This window comes from Marmota flaviventris, chromosome 10 (genome assembly GCF_047511675.1).
Source record: "Marmota flaviventris isolate mMarFla1 chromosome 10, mMarFla1.hap1, whole genome shotgun sequence".
In the NCBI taxonomy this organism is placed as follows: domain Eukaryota; kingdom Metazoa; phylum Chordata; class Mammalia; order Rodentia; family Sciuridae; genus Marmota; species Marmota flaviventris.
In genome coordinates this window covers 64,437,466-64,462,074 of record NC_092507.1, presented here as the reverse complement: position 1 = coordinate 64,462,074, position 24,609 = coordinate 64,437,466, and the positions used below count along the sequence as shown (strand labels likewise).

The window sequence follows — 24,609 nt, the reverse complement described above, 5'->3', positions numbered from 1 at the left end:
GTATAATTTTAAACTGTCATTCCAAAAAGTTATATAAGAGGGGTTTATAGAAATATGTTGTTTTGATTGTTTATTTAGCCTTATTTTGAAGAACTTACTGTTTAATATCTAATACAGTTTTCTTTAATCTTCATGCATTTAATCTTTGTATGCTGAAAGTCAACAGTAAAATATATCTTGTAGAATTAATTTAAATTTTTAGATAATAATTATTTTTGACTAATAATTGGCTTCTGTGTCTTAGTAGAGCACTTTCCTAGCATGCTTAAGGCTCGGGCAAAATCTCAGTACTGAAAATAAAAATCAGAAGTGTCTTTAATTATCAAAGATTATATTAGTTGATATAGATTTATTCTCAAATTAGTTTAAGATCTATGTAAAACAGATTATTTTTCTGAAAAGAGTTTCTAAGAATTTTAAGTGATGTAATGCATCTGGAATAGATTTTTCCCAATTGATATTTGTTCATTCATTCAGGAAATATGTAAGAAGTCCCTTCTTTATGTTAAAGGAATGTTGACTACTTGGGCTATATCAACAATTGGGTCACCTACTTTAATGAAATGTGTGTATTATAAATAATTTGTTACAAGTCTATGTATATTTTGTGTGCATTTGTCTTTCAGGTTTATTAATTTTTCTGGAGATTTTCTTTTTGTAAAAAGAGATAAAAACAAAGTATTAGGTGTCATCACATGAAGTTCAGTGTGGAATGATGACAAACAATTGGTGAAACAAACAACATAAATTAATTACGTCAATAAGAAAGTATTTGCTGAGATCACCAAGGTTTCTTCCCTTTCCCTGTTCAGAATTTGATACTGAAATAAAAAGCATATAAACTGACATTTGGTTAAGTTCATACAAACTAAAGAGTTTGAGGGGAAAAAACTTTAGTCTGTATGAATTTTATATTGTCTTGTTAAAAATGTAGATTCCTAGGTCTCTACTCAAATGCTTTTAGAAAATTTGGGATAGGGAATAGGTACTTGGAGGTTTAATTTTTCATCGTGAGGATATGTATAAAGATGGTCCTTGGATCACTTTGAGAAACCGCCTGCCCTTATAGACTTCTTTCACTTTTAAGATGTTGCTGTGGCCCTACATTTTGTGGGGGTAGAAGAGAAATAACATCTTTACTTTTTTGGAGAAAGATATTATTTTGGAAAGAGAACATAGCAGAGATAGGTCCCTGAGAATATCTTTCATCATTTCCTTGATTCTAAGAAACTGTTGAAATCTTGCAGGTTTTCTGATGATTAATTTGAAAATAGGTACTGTTTGTGCAAATATAATTTTTTTTATTGTCTAAGTAGTCTAGAAGAAACTTGAGTTGACAGTATCTTGAAGAATTAGGCAAGCTCTAGAATTATTTTTTTCTTTGCTAGACATGTGATTTTTAATCTGTGTTCAGTCCTGAGTTTGACTAATTTCACACAACCTCGAAAGTGAATGAAAAATTACAGTGCCCTGCTAATTATGCTCATAAATAATGTAAAAGTATTGATTGTGTCCATAACTGCATAAATTGTGTTTAATTAAGTATAAGTTGTCAGGCATGGTGGCACCTGCCTTCCCAACTATTTGCAAAGCTAAGGCAGGAGGATCATTTGAATCCAGGACTTTGAAAACAGCCATTGAAACATAATGAGATCCTTCTTGGTTACTTGTGACTTAAGGTTCCAAGCATTTCAGTGCTTGGCTGGGGGTGTGGCTCAGTGGTAGAATACCTAGCACATTCAAGATCCTGAAGTTTGATCCCCAGCACTACCCAAACACAAGCCAATAAACAAGTATTTCAGTGCTGGGGTAATTACTTTTGGTTAAAGCCAGTGCTTTAGGACTATAGATTTTTTAATTTTATCCATTAGCCAGTATGCACTGTGGGCTGCTGTTGCTTTATTCTGAATAGATGGACAACTGGTCACTGACATAGACATATATTCCCTGATCTTGCTTTTTTTCTTTTTGGTACTGGGGATTGAACCCAGGGTTGCCTTACCACTGAGCTATATCCCCAGCACTTTCTTGTTTTATTTTTAAGACTGGGTCTTGCTAAATTGCTGAGGCTGGTCTCAAAAGTTGCATTTCTCCTGAGCCTCCTGAATCACTGGGGTTACGTGTGTGTACCACCAGGCCCTGGCAATGTCCTGTTCTTTAAGTGCTTAGCTTTCTCATCAACATTTTTTTCCTCTCTTCTCCCAATGCCTTTCCTTTTGAGAAATGGAAGAGGAAATTTCTCACACTTCTTCATATTGGTAGCCTGGTAAACAGAGTTTCCAATTAATTATATTTGGGGGCCTCTTAGGTTCATAATTCGCTTTTGTATCACATATAAAATCTTCTTTATTCTTATTAAGCCACAAGATGAACTGACTTCTGCTTCATAGAGAAAGTAAAAGGCAATAGAACTGAACTTCTTCAGCCAACGTCTTGCCAGGAAACCTACATGTATATCTGCATGTGTACCTATCCTATGTAAGCATATATAATAGCCTATCAATTATGCTCTTGGAAGTCAGACTTAGCTAGGTTCAGATCCCCCACATGAAATCTTGAAGTTTTGTTTATCTTTTATTTATTTATTTATTTATTTTAGTACTGGGGATTGAACCCATGGGCACTTTACCATTGAGCCACAACTCCAGCCCTTTAAATTTTCATTTTGAGACAGGGTCTCAGAAAATTCCTGAGCCTGGCCTTGAACTTGGGATCCTCTTGCATCATCCTCCCAAGTAGCTGGGATTTCAGGTATGCACCACCATTCCTGGCTTGTTCCTTAATATTTAAAGGGTAAAAATAATTATAGAACTACTGGTATCGTAGTATCTTATAAATACTAAATCTTCAATGAAAAATGATGATAGTTATTTTTAAACATGTGGGTGGGAAGGACTCTGTCTCCATTGGAGGTTAATCCTTCTGTCATGGAGTTGGGTCCCATCCCCTGCTTTTTAGGTATCTTGTTCTATTTATTTTTACTTTTGACTGATTTTGCATTAATCATCCTTTCTAATCACCACTTTCCCATCAGCACTTAAATCTTTCCTCATTTAAAAATCATAATTTTGCCAGGCACAATGGTGCACGCCTATAATCCCAGTGACTCGGGAGGCTAAGGCAGGAGGTTAGCAAGTTTGATGTCAGTCTCAGCAATTTAGTGAGGTCCTAAGCAACTTAGTGAAATCTTGTCTCAAAAAATAGAGGGGGACTCTAGCTCAATGACAAAGTGTCCATGGGTTCAATCTAGTACCAAAAAAATAAAAATCATTTCAGGGCTGGGGTTATGGCTTAGTGGTAGAGCACTCACCTAGCATGGGTGAGGCACTGGGTTTGATCCTCAGCACCACATAAAGATAAATAAATAAAGGTATTGTGTGCATCTACAACTAAAACATTTTTTAAAAAAATCATTTCATATCATTTACTTTTGCAAATACTATTCTACTTATTCTCTTCACAGTTAAATTTCTTGAATAAATTGATTCTACTTTCCATGTGTACTCTGTTCATTTTCATTTTCTCTAAAACCATTGATATCTAGCTGTTATCAATCTAGTTGTCCATTAATCCACTGAGGTGACTCACTAGTATCTTTGTATGAAGTCCAATGGATTCATCTCATTGATTTTTCATTTACAGTATGTTTCGTAGTGTTACTCTCCTTTTTGGAATACTTTTTTCAGTTTCTGTAATTTTTTTTTTTTAAACAGTCACCAGGTGCCGTAGAGGTCATATCGTAAATCTCAAGTTTACCCATTTGCCTCTTTGTGTCTCCTTTTTACTATCTCAATATAGTATCTTAATATAGTCTGTCTGTCCCCAGGTTATTACAACAACTCATTAATTGGTCCTCCTTTAGAGCCTTGCTTCACTCTAATCCATTCTCTTTCTGATGTGAATGATTTTTGCAATGTTTTTGTTGTTCCCCAGCTTAACTCCTTCATAGCAAGTCAAGTCTTGGCTTTACAGAACCCTGTGTAATTGATCCCTTTCTTCCTTTTGAGTATTAAGTCTTTCTTCATTACCAGTTGCACCAAACTTCTTTCTGTTCTAAAGTGTCATGCTTTGCCCAGAAGCATTTGTGCATAATGTCCCTTCTATTAGGAACAACGCTTGAACTTTTTCCTTGCTACTCCCTTTTCCAGCTATTTCTCTGTCTTCTTTCTGGTCTCAGTTGAAATTATTTTAGGTAACTGTCTCTGATTCACAAAGATTTTATCTGATGCCCTCTCATATTGTGTGCTTCTTTCTTTCTTTTAATATTTTTTTTTTTAGTTTTAAGTGGACACAATATCTTTATTTTACATTTATGTGGTGCTAAGGATCGAACCCAGTACCTCTTGCATGCTAGGTGAGCACAATACCACTGAGCCACAACCCCAGCCTTTGTGCACTTTTTTCTACAGCACTGAACACCTCATATTTACTTTTTTATGTTGCTTCCCTGACTGATACAGGAAAAGGCCCTTTTCTGTTTTTACCACCATTATATTCTCAATGCTTAATATAATATTTTATTCAGTAAAAGAATTAATGGGTAAGTGAATGAGAACTTGCTAGTTCACCAGGAATTTGGAACTAAGAGGAATTTACTTTGGCATAAAAGTACAAAAATGTTTATGTCACTGACTGAATTCTTCTATTTAAACCAGGCTGATTTTCCCTGTGTATTTTCAAGAGTTCCTCAATGTCTGGATTGCCTTTTTAGCCTTACTGGTTGTGTCACAGATGTTCTATTCCACCCAGAAAGAACTATTTATTTCCTTCTTATCCAGATTTATTTGTAGAGGGCATTCAGGATCCCAGTCCTAGGTAAGGACTGGTTTCTCAGAGCCTCTGCCTTTGTTAGGCCCTGGACACCACCTTTGATCCTCTGCAGTTTTAGGCTGTCAAAAGCATTGCTCAGCCTCTCAGCCTCCTCTTCTGTGTCAGAAAAATTGCTTCAGGGTGAAAGATAAAACATTCTTTATCTTTATCATTCTGTTTTTTATCTTCCCTTGGCTCTTGACCTTGTAATAACTCACAATTTTCTTAGCTCTTTGATGCTTTTAAGACTTTTATAATATTTTCCAGCCTTTTATTGGTTGTTTTCATTGGAGAGTTTGTCTTTAATTTGCCTAGTCTGTATTTTCCAGAAGTAGAAATTTGTCCCTGCTGAGCATTTAGTTTTAGTTATTATACATTTTTATATGCTTCCTTTTCAGTTACATACTCAGTTTTTGTAGCTTCCTATTCTTTGAAGATATTTTCTTGCCTATCTTCTTATTCTTTGTGTCTTGCTTTCTTTATATGCTTGTTGAATGTGAGCTGTTTGCTTTCTTTGGGAAATTGCATATGGTTCATCTTTGAGGCCTAGGATAAAGGAAGATGCATTCCTTTAGAAAGGATTGCATGTTTTTGTGGGGTGGCGTGTGGGGTGGATGGGGTTGTATATCAGTCTAGGACCCCTGTCATAAACTTTAATCCTGCTTTATTTTTTTGAGCCACCTAGGTAATATGATTTTTCCAGTTCCCATAGAATTTTTTCTTTCGTAAAGGAGTAGAAAGTATCATATTATGCAGCTCCTATTTCACCAAATAGATGATTCTTAAATTTTGTGTTCTGTATACTTGAAATCATGTATATACTTTGTGAGTTCATTATTTTGCAGAAAGTTAAAATACTACTCTTGATTGAAATTGTGGGGTAGTTAGAGTAAATTCAGGCACCACCACCACCCCCGAATTGTTTTAAATGGGTAAATTGCTAGATTGGCCGGAATTTGTTATTTTTACAGTGTTCTCATTTTTATTCTTAAAAATCAGTTTACATAGTTTTGTCCTGTTGAATGATATCCAGCATATATCTTTACTTATTTTTCTTATTTCCTTTTGTTCACCTGTATGTACCTGTACAATGTACACACTTGTAAAATCATTAGTTAACTCATCTGATCCTAAGTTTTTCTAAACCTCTTTGCCTTTTCTTCTTACAAAGTAGTTAAACAAGTGCATTAATTCTTATGACATCTAACTTCATCTGGCTGTTCTCAGTGTTCATAGGGCAATCAACTGCCTTTTCTACTAGCAAAGTATGATGAAACACTTTTTCATATGTTTTTTAAAAAATATTTATTTTTTTAGTTATAGGTGGACCACAATATCTTTGTTTTATATTTATGTGGTGCTGAGGATCAAACCCAGTGCCTCACGCATGCTAGGCAAGTGCTCTACTTATGAGCCACAACCCCAGCCCTTCATATGTTTTTATTTAAGAAAATTATAAAACTTGGAAAAGTTAGAGTAATATAAGCATCTGTATATCTTTAATTTAAATTTATCACTTGTCAACAACTTAATATTTGTTGTCTTCTTTTCGTTATCTCTTCCCTCCCATCTTGTATAATTATTTATTTTGTTGTTGTTGTCAAGCCTCATAAAAATAGGTTGTAGACTACTTGGGAGGCTGAGGCATGAGGATTGCAAGTTCAAGGCTAGCTTGGGCTACTTGTCTAAAATGTTTTTGAAATGCAGGGGAGGAGCTGGGGTGCAGATCTATGGCATTTCCTGGCATGTACCACAGGGAGGGAAAAAAGTAATGACTGCAGCCTCTGTGTGTGTGTGTGTGTGTGTGTGTGTGTAAGAATTGAACCCAAGCCTCACATATGCAAGGCAAATGCTCTGCCACTGAGCTGCACCCTGGCTCTTGTAGACTTAATGCTCTTACATTTTAGTATGTTTAAATATCATTATCGTACTTCAGCAATTTAACATTGGTACAATAAAATGGTTTCATCCACAATCTTTCTTTAAATTTTTTTTATTTATCTCCATAAATATTATATAACTATTTTTCCTCTTGTAGAAACTAATCCAAAATTGTGCATTACATTTCCTTGTCATACCTTTTATAGATGTTGTAGAACAAGGGTTAAAAAACCTTTACTTAAAGGGCCATATAGTAAATATTTTAGCCTTTGTAAATTAAATAAGTGTGGTTTCTGTTGCAGCTACTTGACTCTGTCCATTATACATATAGATAGACTTCTGTCTTTTTGTATTTAATGACATGATTTAATGACTTTTGAAGAATTCTATCAATTTTTTTGGCCGTATGTTTCTAATTTGGATTTTAAAAAATGTTTCATTTGTCTTTTAGAATTACAATTGCCTCTATAATACTAAGATTTATTTCTACCATAGAAATGGGAATTGATTCTTTGAAAAAGATTATGAAGCAGTTGAAAATAATTTTTTTCCGTTGTCCTTTCCCCTTTCACTTTATCCTACCCTCCTCCTTCTCCCTTGCCTTATTGATTGCTGTGTATATAATATTACTTCCTAGATATTAGACAATAAAATTAACTTCAAGTTACTAATTCCTTGATAGTCTCAGATATCAGGATTTAAAAAAAATTTTTTTTTAGTTGTTGATGGACCTTTATTTTATTCATTTATTTTTATGCAGTGCTGAGAATTGAACCTAGTGCCTCACACATATGAGGCAAGCACTCTACCACTGAGCCACAACCCCAGGCCCAGATATCAGGATTTTTACCTATATTTTTTTAATATATAAATGTTTTTATAATCACAGAAATAAATAAAAACTCAAGCAGACTTAGATACTGAAAAGTAGTGAAAATAGCATAGATATATTTATAAGGGCATTTGTATTTTAGCCAAATATAATTCTACAGTATAAAAACTAATGTCCATGTTGAAGGCAGTGAAACAAAAGTAAACACTTTGCCACAGATAAGCTCAATATCCTTAGTATTGTGTAAGATTCAGAGATTCAGCTTTAGAAATAGATGATGTATCATTTTAATGCAAAGTTGACCTTATGGGAATGTTATAATTGTATTTGCATCTGTGCAAAAGCATATAGAATTTTTTAAGTTATTTTCTTACTTGATTAAGTGAATAGCATAAGTGAAAGTAGCATGTTTTATTGACATAGAAGAGTTTTCAGATTTTTAATGTTTTCAAATTTCCTTTAAATATCTGGAGGAACATCTTTGGTGATTGGGTGCTTATCCTGCTATCTTTTATTGGTTTTGACTGAGACAAGGTTTTTATTTGTATTGTGCCTTTATCACAGTTTGCTCCTGGTTTGACCCTTTGTCCTTATAAGACAAAACTATTTCCTTTTCTTCATAGCTGTTCATTAAATAAAACTTGAAATAATATTGTTCTGGAAGTTTTCATTTTTTCACTAAATATTCTTAGTCTTTAATCATTGCCCTCATCCACCACAGCTCCACCCTAAATAGCTGGTATGATCTTGTCAAGTTACTTAATGAGTGCTTATCTTTAGAATAAGGATAATAATACCCATCTCAAAAGTTTGAGACTTAAGATAAGAAAATGTCTAGCATATAGTGTATACCGTAAATGTTCAGTAAATGTTAGGCACTATTGCTATTTCTTTCTCTTTTTTTGTACTGGGAATTGAACCAGCGGCACTTTACCACTGAGCCGTGTATTTAACCTTTTTTATTTATTTTTTATCTGAGACTGGGTCTTAATAAATTTCTGAGGGACTCACCAAATTGCTAAGGCTGACCCCAAACTCTCGATCCTTCTGCCTTAACCTCCCTAGTGTCTGAGATTATGGATGAATGCCACCTGAAATTATAGTGCCCAGCCACTGTTGCTATTTCATATATATATTTGTTAACTTTATTTATTTACTTATTATTTTGTGGTGCTGGGGATTGAGCCCAGGACCTTGAGCATGGGAGGCAAGCACTCTACCAACTGAGCTGTATCCCCAGCTATTTCTTCTTACATAGTTTCTTCTATTTCTTCTTACATAGTATCTTATCCACCTTTGTCTATTTATGAACCTATTAGTCTTTGTCTCAGAGCAAACTGAATACATTGGCAGTTGTGTTGTATAGTTTTGAGGCATACAGTATTCCCTTGTTAATTTGGGCCAGAGTTGTTTTGTTTTTAAATTTTTAATTCAGAGAGTTTTGAACAGCTACACAAAAAGAGATGTACTAGTGTGATAGATCCTCCAGTACATGTTTCTTAATATGACCAATCCTGGCCCATTAAAATTCCCATCCAATTCCTTTGCTTCTTCTTTGGTGTAATTATAGCTCTTTTGTTATACCTAAGTTCCATGCCTGATTTATCTTAGTAATTAGATAACTTTTAGGATAGTACCTTGTTTTCTTAGTAATTGTTGAATTAATGAACAAGTCTTGCCATGGATCTGTGACTGGATCAACTTCTGTAGTTTTGAGAGTGGAGTGGGTGGAGGGAGAGAATTGAAAATAGACTGTTTTTAACTTGTTTTCTAGATGTCATTCCTGTTTTTTATGATTCTTTCCATATGTGAATGTTTTTCAAAGTCAGATTTATTGTGGAGTAATTTACATACATTAAAGTTGTTATAATTTATTGACATCAATTATAGGCCTTTCTTCCCAGTGTCAGTTTGCTCTAAACATAACAAAGGACAGCTGTCTTTGTAACTAACTTCTTTTTAAATATTAGCTCTTTTTTTTTTTTTTTTTACAATTCCATTCTTTCTTGTGCCTCATTCATTATTACTTTCCCTATTGAAATTTGCTGAAAACTTAATAAGCTCAGAACTTTTTAAAAAGTGATATGAAACTACAACTCCTCTTTTAAACAGGGGTAGACACACCATGATGGGTCTTCTTTGTATCCATCTAGTGGAATAGGAGTTCTAGATGAGCTGCTTAATAGAGTGTTGTAGAGAGGATAGCTTCTGGTACTCAGCTCAATACCATTGCCCTGAGATTGAACCTTGGGGGAGCTGATGGAGTACAACCAGCCATGGAGGCTGGGTTTGTATGTACTTCATACTTCCCAAAGCAAAAAAGGAAGCTTAGCTCCAGTTCTCATTTTCTGGGTTGCTTTCTAATACTATATGAAAAAAGCTTTTGAATTTAATGCTATTGATACCACTCATTTTAAATAGACTTGAAATCCAAAAAATTAATAAATTTTTTAAAAAGGAGCCTTAATGAGTTTAGTCTTAACTTCTATAACTTATCTAGGAGTAATTTAGAAGAGCCCTAACCTTCCCAGAGGAAGCTTACCCTTCAGTGTTAGCAGTTTTACGTTAATGATTAAACATTGTATTGAGATTAGTTAACAAAGACTTGAAGAATAAGATGAGTTTTACGCAGGGGAATAAGAAAGTTTTTTTTAAAGAGAATATTATGTTGCAGTTCAATTATGGCTCTGAACCTCAAAGTTGTATTGTTTTACCTTTGATATTTCTGTCCATTTGCTGACTTCTGAATTTAAGATTCAGTTTACTTTTGATTTTATAAGATGTAAGCAAAATTTGATTGCACAAAGTATCAGTCCATTCATTTCTTCATTCAATAAATACTCATGAGCATCTAGATGCTGGGAAGTATGTTATACTTGGCTAAACAAAATGGTGAACAGAACAGACGAGTTTGCCATTATGGAGCATACAGTCTAATGGGAAACAAGATGCATTTGACGCCATAAAGAAAAAGCTTTGCCATATTTTAAGGACTTAATTGTTTATTTTAAAGTGAACTTGGAGTGACTTTTTCTTGATGCTTTTTATAAAATGTGTTTGGATATTCAGGGATTTTGTGTTAATATGTTTCTAAATGTATATTGACATGCGAAATTAGACATTAGTCAGAAGGGTAGTACAACTTATGCTGAAAGACTATGAATGAGAATGAATTAATTAGTATATATGAACTAGAGTGAGATTTCAGGATAGTGACAAGTGATAGATTTATATAGGCAAAATACTATTTTAGCTGTGCTAAATAAAACTTTGCAGGGAGAGAAGTAAAAATAATGACTTCTCTATAAATGCCCATTAACTTAAAGATATTTGTCTTTATCATAAATGCTAAGGGGGAAAAAGTGCTAATTGTTGATAGAAAAGTAAATCTTTAAAATGAGGGAGGGGTATAGTAGAAAGAGTAAGTGAGAACCATGAGACTTGAGATCATGTCTGAATTATGTGACACTATCCTGTGACTCTGGCTAAGAAAATGTGCCTTGAGATCCCATATTCCAACAGAGTACAACAAAGTAGCTGGATTTGGTGATCCTTCCTAGATGAAATTTTATGATTTTTATTTAGCAGTTTCTTAACCACTCTGATTGTTGAAAAGTCAGAATACTTTCTTATTTTTTTGTACTTGTTCAAGATTCAAGAATTAAAAGCTACTGATGGGGGAAGAAGGCTTTGCTTTCTCTAACTGATGTTTTCTGACTAGGTACTACGTAACTCAGGAAGACCTCATTTATTCCCAGTAATATGTTTTACTAAACTCTTTCAGGTAACTTTGAAAAGATTGTGTGCCTTAATAGTAGATCATGGCTTGAACTCAGTTTTTACATATTGTTGTTACTTGAAAATTTTAGTGAGATGTTTTTCTCTGTAGTTACCAGAGATTACTACAGACAATTGCTGTACTTGAGGCTCAGCGTTCTCAAGCAGTCCAAGACCTTGAAAGTTTAGGCAAACACCAGAGAGAAGCATTGAAGAATCCTATTGGATTTGTGGAAAAACTCCAGAAGAAGGTATACATTGGTATTTCTTAATATTCATTAAGATATTTTTGACAATTACTTAAAATTTGTTTTCTTCTATATGAGTATTTGCTTTTTTAAAAGTTTAATTTTCTCCCCTTCTATAATTAACCATATTACTGAAGGTAGAACCATCTTCTTCTATACCTACTTAACACACAGTGAAATTTACATAACTGAAAATAGATATGAGCTTTTATGGAGCTTGTCCTATTTCTTATTCATTTTTCTAGTTCTTTCTGTTAGTAGTCTCATGTTAGTATTTTCTTTTTTCTTCTTTCAGGGCTTCAGAGTTAGTAAAACTAAAAGAAAAAATACTTCAAAATTTATTAACTGCTTTTGTTTGTGTTGACTTTGCACATTAACATAATAAGTACCTTCCATTAGGGAACCACTAATTGCTCAAAATTTTTTTATTTAGTAATTTTTATTTAGTTAGTTTATTTTTTGGCACTGTGTTGGGGATCAAATCTAAGGCTTTGTGCATTACAGGCAAATGCTGTACAACTAAGCTTGTAATGTGCCCTGAGCCTAGCTCAATAAATTTGAGAGGCATAATATTATATTGTGTGGAAAGATTAAAATGGAATGACTTTGGAAAAAAAGAAAACCTTGTTTCGTACAATATGACTTAGTACCTTTTACTAGTTACTTCCCCTTACCAAATTACAAAAGTGTTGTCTACCAGATGTTGGGCAACAACCTTGGGGACTTCATTTCATTACATGTATTAACTTAGTATTTGTATTTTTCTAGCTCTATTATTTTTTAAAATATATATTTAGTTTTTAGTTGTAGTTGGACACAATACCTTTGTTTTATTTATTTAAATATTTATTTTTTGGTTATAAGTGGACACAATATCTTTATTTTATTTGTATGTGGTGCTGGGGAATCAAACCCAGTGCCTCACACATGTAGGTGGGCACTCTACCTCTGAGCCACAGCCCCAGCCCTATTTATTTATTTTTAAAAACGATTTATTTTTTAGTTGTAGTTGGACACAATATCTTTATTTTATTTATTTATTTTTATGTGGTGCTGAGGATCGAACCTCGGTCCTTTCATGTCCCAGGTAAGCACTCTACCGCTGAGCCACAATACCAGCCCCTATTTTATTTATTTATATGTGGTGCTGAGTATTGAACCCAGGGCCTTGCATGTGCTAGGCGAACGCTCTTCTGCTGAGCCATAACTCCAGCCCCTCTAGCTCTATTATTTACTTGGCAAACCTTCTTTCCATGCTTTCAAAAAATGTTAAATTTCAAAATAGATGTGGAATCTATATATTGGTTTGTTAAAACTTCTAAGACTTTAGAGCTGTATTATACTTTCTGTGTTAAATAGAGTCCCCTTAAATGTTTATCAATTTTGCCTTGTTAATAGCAAGATTGCTGGTGAACAAAGATATTGTACTTATAGTGGTATTTTATAACAAATTAATGTTAGAAAAGTAAATATTAATAAAAACATTAACCTTAATCTTATTTTAATTATATTTCTAAGTAGGCAAAAAGATGCTATTAGGCATATATGCTAGATTTGTATGCACTTGATTATTTGATACTTCTTTTTCTTTTCTTTATTTATTTGTTTTAGTTACATGTGACAGTACAATGATCTTGACATACATTTGAATCAGATGGGATATAATTTCTCATTTTTCTGAGTGTACAAGAATTTTTTTACAAAGATATTCAGAAGTGTTTTAAATTCAGACACATTAATAACATGAAAGATTATGTTCTTTAGAAGAAATTTCCCCACTAGATTTGATGTAGAGGTTTAAGTCTTTCATTGTTCTGTATTTATACATGTGTATTCTTTAGGTATACCATGTTAGTTATTGATATGATTGTTAGTTTGGGGACATCTAAAAATTTCCAGTGTGAAATTAGTGAAACTTGGGATATATTGGTATATAGGATGCAGGGAATATATATGACTTGTTAGTTTTGTTTGATATTACCATCATTATTTTAAAATACTCCATCCTCTAATTTTGTAAAAGTTGGACCTTAGAATAATCTGTAGTTTTTTGATGGTGATGATGCAATATGTTGTAAGCAAAATAAAAATTAAGAATTTTGTGTCATAAGAATTTTGCTTGTCAGTTTTATAATTTATGATGATTTCCCCTTATTTTAATATAGAAAATTTTAAACACATAGAAAAATTGAAAGTTTTGTATAATTAACACACTTAGACCCATCACCTGTATTTTACAAGTAACATTTTACTATCTTTGCTTTGTCATATATCTTGTGTCTGTCAATCCTTGTATCTGTCAGAAAAGTGCTCTGCCACTGAGCTACAGCTCCAGCCCTGTAATTCTTTCTTTTTAAAAGTGAAATTTGCAACTGAGATTACAGTGCAGTGGTGCATGCCTGTAATCCCAGGGGCTCCATCTGGTGGCTGAGGCAGAAGAATCGAGAGTTCGAAGCTAGCCTTAGCAACTTAGCAAGGTCCTAAGCAACTCAGTGAGACCTTGTCTCTAAATAAAATGCAAAAAAGCGCTGGGGATGTTGCTCAGTGGTTAAGTGAAAAAAGAAGTAGGGATGCTCAGTGATAGAGTACCCCTATGTTCAATCCCCAGTACTGGGTGGGGTATGGGGGAGAGGTATGTGTGATAATTTGGGTCTGGGATTTAGCTCAGTGATAGAACATGTGATTTGGATGCACAAGGCCATGGGTTTGCTCTTCAGCACTGCAAAAAAAAAAAGTCATAATTTGTGAAAATAATTCATTGTGTACAAAGAAGTCATAAATATGGGTTGTATTTAAAATTAATTCTGTGTGTCATATTTTATTTGTTATGGTCAACACATTTTATACTCTATTCTTAGATACATTTTTGCCTTGGCATTTATGTTTAAATGTGTTAGTGATGATGGTACAATATGTCTGTATGGTTGATATTTAGAACTATGTCTTTAAGGAGTACTTATTTTTTGCCAAATTCATTTTTCCTTGTCATCATTTTAGCATTTAATATCTTTAGCATTTAATATCTGGGCTATATTATCTTAACTAGCTTTATTATTCATTGGATCCTGTTAGTGCATGGAAATGCTTCACTGGTAATTAGAAGGTGGGGTCATCTGAAAATTTGAGTATATTTGATTGTTTCTTGAAGTAAATTTAGGTTTTCCCTTTGTTTTTCTTTGTTTCATCTTTTTTCCAGGCTGATATAGGGCTTCCATATCCACAGAGAGTTGTGCAGTTGCCTGAGATTATATGGGACCAATATACCAATAGCCTTGGGAACTTTGAAAGAGAATTTAAAAATCGTAAAAGACATACTAGGAGAGTTAAGTTAGTTTTTGATAAAGGTAAGAAATCACATGATAAGAATTTAACTAAAGAAACATATGGCAATGCCTTGCTTTAACAATTCTGTACATGGTTTTGTTTTTAGTAGGTTTACCTGCTAGACCAAAAAGTCCTTTAGATCCTAAGAAGGATGGAGAGTCCCTTTCATACTCTATGTTGCCTTTGAGTGATGGTCCAGAAGGCTCAAACAGTCGTCCTCAGGTAAGCAATATTAAATATTGAAGTAGGAAAATTTGAGTTTTGGATACAATATTTTAATATTTTGCTAGTTTGTGTTCTAAAATTAAGGCAGTCTTTTTTTTTTTTTTTGCGGGGTTGGGGGGTACTAGGAATTGAATCCAGGGGCATTTTACCACTGAGCTATGATCCCTAGTCCTTTTTTATATTTTACTTTGAGACAAGGTCTTCCTAAGTAAGTTCCTGAGACTGGCCTCTAACTTGTGATCCTCCCGCCTCAGCCTTTTGAGTTGCTGGGATTACCTGGTTAAAGCAGTGTTTTAGAAGAAGATAATGGTAAGGATATCCACCTTGAAGTTAAGCAGAACCTGGATTGGTGTCTAAACTTACTAGCTGTTAAACTTTGGGTGTTGTTTTTGTTAAAATCTCTAGGCTGCAATTCTTATTAAATGTAACTAAGGTCAGCATGGTGGCATATATCTATAATCCCAGGAATTCTGGAGGCTGAGACAGGGGAATCACAAGTTCGAGGCCAGTGTCGGCAACTTAGTGAGACCCAGTCTCAAAATAAAAAGAGCTGGAGATGTAACTCAGTGGTAAAGTGTTCCTGGATTCAATCCCCAGTACTTTAAAAAAAAAAAAAAAAAATATATATATATATATATATATATATATATATATATATATATATATATATATATATATATATAGTTAATGTTACAATGGGTATTGTGAGGATTAAGTGGGTCTTTACATGTATTGTGCCTAGTAAAGTGTATATTGTGAAATGTGACCGGGAGTTCAATCCTGATCTTTTCACTGTTAGACATGCTACATTTTGAATCCACATTTCCTTTTTTAAAAAAGGAATTATTAGCATGTTTATGACAGCATTACTAAGAGTAATAAATAAACAAACAAACAAACCAAATGAAATATAAGAATTTGAATAGTAAAGCTTAGGTATACATTATTAAAAAATAAATTTACCAGATTTATTTTGGGATTCATAAGAAGTCCCACAATTTTTGTTATTTGACTGTGTTATTTCCCATTTGAAAAAAGCCTTATTTTATTATACAGATGATAAGAGGACGCCTCTGTGATGATACCAAACCTGAAACATTTAACCAGTTATGGACTGTTGAAGAACAGGTAATAGATATTTCTAAACTGTGTAGGTTTTAAAACAACCCATAAACTGTTACCATTATTAATCGGTATTATGAGTCAAGTGTGTATTATTGAATGTCATCCCTTTTAAATATTGATTTTAAAATATTTAGGCATTTTTGTATGCCTTTTTTGCACATTTCAAGAATTTTGGATTTTTAGGATATACGAATTCTTGTTTAGAGATAATTTTTAAGGAAGAAACCTGGGTTTTGAAAGGGAGATAGAAATGGATGAAATAAAGTGTGTGTGTGGTGGTTTTTTTTTTTTTTTTTTGGTAAGAATTTCTTTTTTAGTTGTAGATGGACACCATTTTGTTTATCCATTTTTATGTGGTCCTGAGGATTGAACCTGGTGCCTCACACATGCTAGGCAGGTGCTTTTCCACTGAGCCACAACCCCAGTCCCGTAAAGTGGATGTTTTTGTAATGTACCTTTGGAAGAGGGAGAAAGCTCCAAGTACATTTTTAAATTTTGTTGTGGGGAGAAGCTGATAAAGCAAAGCCAGAGTGTTTTGTTATGTTTTGGCATATGAGGAAGGTTGTTTTATTATTATTATTTGTGTGTGTGGGGAGAAGCTGATAAAGCAAAAGCCAGAGTGCTCTGTTATGTTTTGGCATATGATGAGGGTTGTTTATTGGCAAAGTTTGAAACACATCTCTGTCTCATATTAACCTCACAGCTATAATCAGTTTGGCAGTTTATAAAAAAACTTGTAGGAAAAAAAAAATAAAGATACCATTATCTTCAATAAAATTAGGAGGACCACATAAAAGAGGGAAAAGCTTCTTTTAATATTCTAAATTTGAAGAATTTATATGTGTTTTTCTTAAAACTATAAGGGAGAGTCTGACATATTTTAGCAAGAAAAGATAATCAGTGGAAATCACTAAGATGTATACATATTATATGATAGGATTTACTCATTTCTCAGTTTGTTTAATTTATTTTCTGGTCTTGTCTTTTTTACTGAAGTGAATAGAAAACCTTTATAAGATCTTTCATAGGTGTTTTCTTTAATCTCATTTTCTCTGGGAACCCTTCAGTTCTAACTAGAAATTTTTCTTACTCTGACAGTTTCTAGTAGCATAATCCCCAAAGTTGGGAAAGGAATATTATACTTTGAAATGAAATGTTAGTGTATTTATTTAGAAATTCACTGATTTTAATTTACTACTTTTTTAAAAATTTGGTCTTGGGTTTGGCTTAGAAAAAACTTGAACAGCTACTTCTGAAATACCCCCCTGAAGAAGTAGAATCCCGACGTTGGCAGAAGATTGCAGATGAGCTGGGTAACAGAACAGCAAAACAGGTAATTGAAGAGATGGCTGCAGATCATCAGCATGTTTCTGTTAGTTTTATTATGAAGAATAATCCAGCTGACATCAGATCTGCCATATTATTCTGTCTGTAGAATACAATCATATATGGTGTTTTAAAAAAAAGTTATTAGCATTATATATTTTACTTTTCCTAAGTCTGGCTTATTTTTTTTAGTGTTTTTTTTTTTTTTTTTTTTTTTTTACAGTTTTACTCGTTATATATGACAACAGGATGCATTACAATTCATATTACACATATACAGCACAATTTTTCATATCTCTGGTTGTATACAAAGTAGTGTCACACCATTCATGATTTTATACATGTACTTAGGGTAATGATGTCCAGCTCATTCTATTGTCTTCCCTATCCCCGTGCCCCCTCTCTTCTCCTTCCTCCCGCTTTTTAAATTTTCTTTTTTAGTTGTAGATGGACGCAATGCCTTTATTTTATTTTATGTTTATGAGGTGCTGAAGATGGAACCCAGTGCCTAACACATGCCAGGCACAGCTGAGCCACAGCTCAGCCCCTCTCCCCCATTGCTCTCTCTAGAGTTCATCTGATCCTCCCATACTCTCCCAACCCCATTATGAATCAGCCTCCTTGTATCAGAGAAAACATTCAGCATTTTTTTTTTTTTTAAGTATTGGTTAACTTCACTTAGCATTATATTCTCCAACTTCACCCATTCATTTACCTGCAAATGCCATGATTTTATTCTCTTTTAATGCTTAATAGTATTCCATTGGGTGTATATACAACATTTTTTTATCCATTCATCAACTGATGGGATCTAGGTTGGTTCCACAGTTCTGCTATTGTGAATTGTGCTGCTATAAACATTGATGTGGCTGTGTCCATGTAGTATGCTGTTTTTAAGTCCTTTGGGTATAGACTAAGGAGTAGGATAGCTGGATCAAATGGTGGTTCCATTCCCAGTTTTCCAAGGAATCTCCATACTGTTTCCATATTGGCTGCAGCATTATATATTTTCATATTGATTACAGAAACAACTTGAGATAATCTTGTTTTGGTTATTAAAAAGTAAAAATATAGTAGACTTAGTAACTTTTGAATGCTTTTTAAGTGTATTAATTTATGTACTTTTTGGTTAGACTGTTAATAGATTTAAAACATTGCTTTAGTATTCCCTTGTTTCCTTTATAAAAATGTTATCTTGTAGGTTCTTACTTCACATTCCCATATATATTAATAGATACGTTTTTATCCTACAAGCATGGATGTTCACAAGTTGAAAATATATGTGTTGCTTTGGATCAAACAAATCTAAATTTACTCAGATTATTTTTTTTTGTCTAGATTTTAAAATAAAAATGTATTTGGTGCCAATTTGACGTTATTTCTAGATTTATGATGGTTTTAAATTGTTAGCATTAGTTATACATGTACATTTAAATTTACTCAAGTATTGCATGTCATCTCATTATTTTAAAAGGATTGTCATATTTCCTTAGGTTGCCAGTCGGGTACAGAAGTATTTCATAAAGCTAACTAAAGCTGGCATTCCAGTCCCAGGCAGAACACCAAACTTATATATATACTCCAGAAAGGTAAAAAGAAAATAGATGAAAGCAAACCCTAGATTAAATTCAGTAAATCAGAATTGCTATGTAAAAATGTGCTTATTTGTCAAATAGAATTATTTTATTTTTAAAATTTTGTTCATTATAAGCATTTTATTATATTGGGCATAAATGCAAAATAGTATTCCTTTAAAAAAATTAATGAGCCTTAATGCTTCTTCATTATTTTCTTGGACGTAATACAAATGAGTGCTACTTGAAAAACTTTATATTGAAACTGTATTAGAAAGGCCTTTGAGGTTAAAGCTTTTAGGATGTTTGTACAATTTATTTTGTAGCTCTGGTGCATAAATCTCAAAATAGAAATGTTTGTTAAGATATTTTACTTATCATCACTGCAATTGTAGAAATGTAAGTAATATTCTTACCTTCACTTCACTGAAAATAATGTTAATAAGTAGCAGTTAGCCAGGCATGGTAGCACACACCTGTAATCCTAGCTGCTAGAGAGGATGAGGCAGGAGGATTGCAAGTTCAAAGCCAGCCTCAGCAAAAGCAAGATGTTAAGCAACTCAGTGTGACCCTGTCTCTAAATAAAATACAAAATAGGACTGGGGATATGGCTCAGTGGCTGAATGCCCCTGAGTTCAATCCCTGGTACCATCCCTAAAAAAGTAGCAATTATTCTTACTTTTGAGACCCTTGGATCAGGTATTATTCTGTAATAACCTTTTTTTCTGGTCAGGTAGCTAATAAATCTGAGAACCATTATTCACTGTTTCTGATACCATGCCCTTTCCATAATTCTTTTCTGTTGTGCGTGTGTGTGTGTGTGTGTGTGTGTGTGTGTGTGTGTAACTAGGGATTGAGCCCAGGGCCTCACACATGCTAGCAAGCACTCTACCACTGAGCTTTGTTTCTTCTCAGTCCTTCTGTTTTTCTATGGTAAAAAAAAAAAAAGCTACTGTTTGTTTGTTTTTTTTTTTTTGGTTCAGAATAGTAGATTAAATTGTAGCCAGCTTTTTGTTGTAATTGGAAAAAAGAAAAGTAGCTAATTGAATTTCTTTTATTTCCTAAATTGTTCGGATATTTCCCCTCCCCCAACACTGCCATTCTTCACATAAAGAAAAACTAAAGAGTATATCAATATATCAGTTTTGTAGCCTTTCCTAATGGAAGTGAACTATTTATGTAATTTAATATGTCTATATAGCTTCATGTTTTACAAGTTTTTAAAAGTTATTTTTACCAAGCTTTTGAGGCTTGTTTCAATATGGCAGTTGTTTAAAACAGTTTGGAACCCCCCCCCCAAATAAGCATTTACCCTTATTAGATGTGAAGAGTTTATTCTATAATTTTAGATAACCAGTGTTCTCCCTGACAGCTCTAATTTTCATGAATAATTTCTAAGCTAACTTTATAGGTGTGTCGTGTTTTGCACCTTAAACTTTTACAGTTATCTGGATGATGATAACCAGAGGAATACTGGAGAAACCTAAATGTGTCCATTTGTTTGGATGTACTGTGTTGTAAGTTAACATACATTTTAACTATGACTAGCACAACTGTGATCACAATAATTTTTTACAGTGGTCAGAGTTGAAATTTTAAAATGGGGGAAATGATTGTTCTCCATGTAGCTTATATTATTCTTTCAGATTGTTCTTTATATTTGTGCAATTGATCATGAAAGGCAGTCCTCACAGTGGGGGAGAGTAAGTTTCTTGACACCGCACAGGCCTAGTTTGTAACCCTGGTTCTAACACTGTAGCTGCAACACACTGAACAAGAAACTTAACCTCCCTGTATATCAATTGGTGGTAATAGTAAGTACTTTATAGGAATGCTGTGAGGATTAAATTATATTGGCATAAAATAAGCAGTGTAAGGTAATTATTTTCATACATTCATCTAGTGATAGAAATTTTCCTTCTACTAGATAGTCACCCTTCAGTTTAAATCCCCAGTACTCCCCCCTGCCCCCACTACACAAAGATTGTAAGAGGAGTTCAGTGCAGTCAACATTTGAATGCAAAAGTGATTAATGCTGAGGATACAAATATAAGCTAAGTACTGAACATGTGGTCAATTATTCCATTGTTGGGGATTTCACCTACATTTCTGGTATAGGTTTTTTTTTTTCTCTTTCTTTTTTGTAAAGGCTAGTGGTGCTTTAAAAATCTAGATAATATAAAAGGGTATGTGAAAGGACAGAAGTGAAATCCTTCTGATGTTGCTGGAAGTAATACTTACAGTTTTGATTCTTTTAATGCTTTTCTCTTATCTCATCTAAAAATTTGTTTTCTCATCTAGTCTTCAACAAGCAGACGACAACACCCCCTTAATAAACATCTCTTTAAACCTTCCACTTTCATGACTTCACACGAACCACCAGTGTATATGGATGAAGATGATGACCGATCCTGTTTCCATAGCCACATGAACACTGCTATTGAAGAAGCCTCAGTAAGTTATCTGTTCAATTATAATACAGATTAGAGTGCACTATGAAAGTATCAGGATTTTCCAATTATTCCTATTCTTCAGAGAATATTGATTTCTTCTAACAAGTCATATTTAAAGTGATTTTTTTTTAAAGAGTGTGTTTTAAATCTTTTTACAAGAAAATTTCAAACATATACATAAGAAAAGAGAACAGTATGAACAGTATAATAAACCCACATGCTCCTATCACTCAACTTAAATAGTTACAACTTTTGGCAATCTGCTTTTCATCTACCCCAACTCCAGCCTGAATTATTTTGGAACAAGTTCAAAATAAAAGATAATAGGGCTGGGGATGTAGCTCAGTGGTCGCATGTCCCTGAGTTCAATCTCTGGTACCAAAAAAAAAAAAGAAAAGAAAGAAAAGGAAAAAGTGGTTCTCTGTATAATGAAATTAGTGAGTGTTCCCATTTCCCCTGTCATCTCAGAATATTTATCTGAACTTAGATCTAAATAAAGACAGTAAATTGCAGAAAGTTTAGTTTCTTAATAAGTCTTTTTTCTTTTGTCCTTGTACATTATTTTTGTTGGAGAACTGGATAGTTTGCCCTGTGTTGATTTTATTGATTGCATCTCTTTTGTGTCATTTAGCCTATTTCTCTGTTCCTTGAATTTTCTGTAAATCTGATAGGAGGTCTTGAGAATTGATCTTGTATTTATGGAATATTCTATAAAGTAAACCCTACTATCAACTGTTATTTGGTACACTGAGGTACATATAGAAATGGCAGGATACCTATCAAATTTGGCCTTTATTTTCTTGTGTTCAAATTTATCCTCTTCTATGTTCCAAAGATGACTAATAAAATTTATTTAAAAATTTGTAATTTTCTGAACTATTGGACTTAATATATGTAATGTTATTGTCTCAGGTTGGCCTATCTCTTGTCACTTGTTGCCTATCCAAGTTGGCTTCTGAGTTCTTATGATAAGACCAGTAGCATTTGATAGCTTCCTTATAATCTGTTTCAACAAGGAACATTTAAGCTCATCGTGTATATATGCTGCCTCAGACATGCAGATAGTCTTGCTTTCTTCTATTAGAAAATGGCATTTGGAGACTATATCCTGACTTGAGGAATATTACTTGCTTCTGGGTTAATTATTGTTTTTAGTGTCAATTTAGTGGACAGAGCTGGGAAATATGTTACATTTTTGTTTAAGGATGAAAAACATAATCATAAGGATTTTTTTTTTTTTTTGGTACCGGGGATCAAACCCAGGGGCTCTTAATCACTAAGCCACATCCCCATATCCCCAGCCCCCCGCCCCCGTTTTTTTAAATTTTATTTAGAGACAGTGTCTTGCTAAGTTGCTGGGGCTGGCCTCAAACTTGTGATTCTCCTGCCTCAGCCTCCTGAGTTGCTGAGATTATAGACATGCTCCATAGTGCCTGGCTGTTAGTTTGTATTTTTTATTAAAATTCAGCTTAGACCGTTGTGCTTTTGCTTACCCTCACTGATTCTAGTTCTCCTCTTCATGGATTTGACTGACTGTTCTAGGTACCTCAGATAAATGGAGGCAAATAGATGACCTTCTATAGCTGTGGATTCAGCTAACTTCAAACTGAAAATATTTGTGAGGGAAAAATTATGTCTATATTTATCATATAGAGACTCATTTCTCTTACCATTCCCTAAAACAATATAGTATGCAACTACTTACCTAGCATTTACATTATATTAGTATTATAAATAATCTAGAGATTTTGTATAAATAGGAGGATATGCATAGGTTATATATAAATACTACATCTTTTTTTTTTTTTTTAATATAAGGGACTTGAGCATCTTTAGATTTTGGTTGGTCCTGAAACCAAGTCTCTGTGGATACTGAGGGGCACTTACTTATACAAAATTTGTCCTCTTGTGAATGACATATCTTACATAATATAATATCTTCAAAATTCATCCATTTTGCAGCAGGTACCACAATTTCTTTCCCCTTTTCTTTGTACTAGAGATTGAACCCAGGATCTTGCACATGCTAGGCAAATGCTCTAGCATTGAACTACACTCACAGGCCTCTTTCTTTTTTAAGGCTAAATAATAATTCATTTTATGTGCATAACACAGTTTATCCATTCATTTGATGGATACTTGGGTTGCTTCCATCTTTTGGCTGTTGTGAATAATGTTGCTATGAGCATGGGTGTACAAATATCAGTTTGAGTTCTTGCTTTCAATTTTTTAAGATGTGTATCCATAAGTGGTATTGCTAGATCATATGGCAATTCTGTTAATGTTTGAGGAACCACCATACTGTTTTCCAGGCAGCTGCAACACACATTTTACATTCTTGCCAACTTTTTGTTATTTTCTTTCCTTTTATAGTGGCTATTCAACTGAGTATGAGATGGTTTAACTTTTCTTAATCTTAGACTAGATAGCCAGATCCTTAGATTTAAAATGCAAACTTAAAAACTTTAGTTTTTGTACTCTTCATTTGTTTTAAACATCTGAATTTAATATATTTTATTATAAAATTTCTTAATTATGTTATTATTTGGGTCACATCATACTTGTTAGTATATACTATTACTTAGATTATCTTTCTGAGTGGTGAAATAGATAATACCTATTATTTAACAACTTTAGTTGATAAGAATTTGAAATGGATGAGAGAGAGAAATAAGGTAGTGAAGTGTGAAACTAAATCATCTTTTATCCAGCTGAGGACTTTGGACTTTATGATGTCCATAGTTAGGAAATTACTAGGAGATTTAAGTAATGATGGGGGAAGGGGGGGAGGGAGTGGATACTAGAGGACTGATTTGAGAGAAATTTTAGATAGTATTAGGTAGTGACAGAGGTTGTTGGATTAGATAGGAGGGAGTAAAAAAATAAGAATAAGTCTTAGATTTCTGTCTTGAGCTGCTAAAGTTGTCAGAAACTCTGGGTTTAAATCATCCAACTCTACAACTAATTAATTGTATGACTCTGGACATGTGTTACAGCTTTTATAAGCGTCAGTGTCCTTGATGGGAAAATAAACA

General features: G+C 33.5%; 1 protein-coding gene across 16 annotated transcripts in view; it reads left to right on the top strand.

Annotated features, from left to right (window-relative positions):
* Zzz3 (zinc finger ZZ-type containing 3) overlaps positions 1 to 24,609 on the top strand; it is a 256,464-nt gene that overhangs the window by 77,030 nt on the left and 154,825 nt on the right. For 15 of the 16 annotated variants that reach the window (XR_011708860.1, XR_011708858.1, XR_011708861.1 and 12 more), the window contains 7 exons: positions 11,412 to 11,550; positions 14,744 to 14,891; positions 14,978 to 15,093; positions 16,153 to 16,224; positions 17,453 to 17,554; positions 19,041 to 19,136; positions 21,423 to 21,575. Coding sequence is in view for 7 of the 16 variants with exons in the window: in XM_071617951.1 (XP_071474052.1) it covers positions 11,412 to 11,550; positions 14,744 to 14,891; positions 14,978 to 15,093; positions 16,153 to 16,224; positions 17,453 to 17,554; positions 19,041 to 19,136; positions 21,423 to 21,575 (826 nt within the window). In the remaining 9 variants the exon portion in view is untranslated. The remainder of the gene's footprint in view (positions 1 to 11,411; positions 11,551 to 14,743; positions 14,892 to 14,977; positions 15,094 to 16,152; positions 16,225 to 17,452; positions 17,555 to 19,040; positions 19,137 to 21,422; positions 21,576 to 24,609) is intronic. The other variant, XM_071617950.1, reaches the window with a different exon arrangement.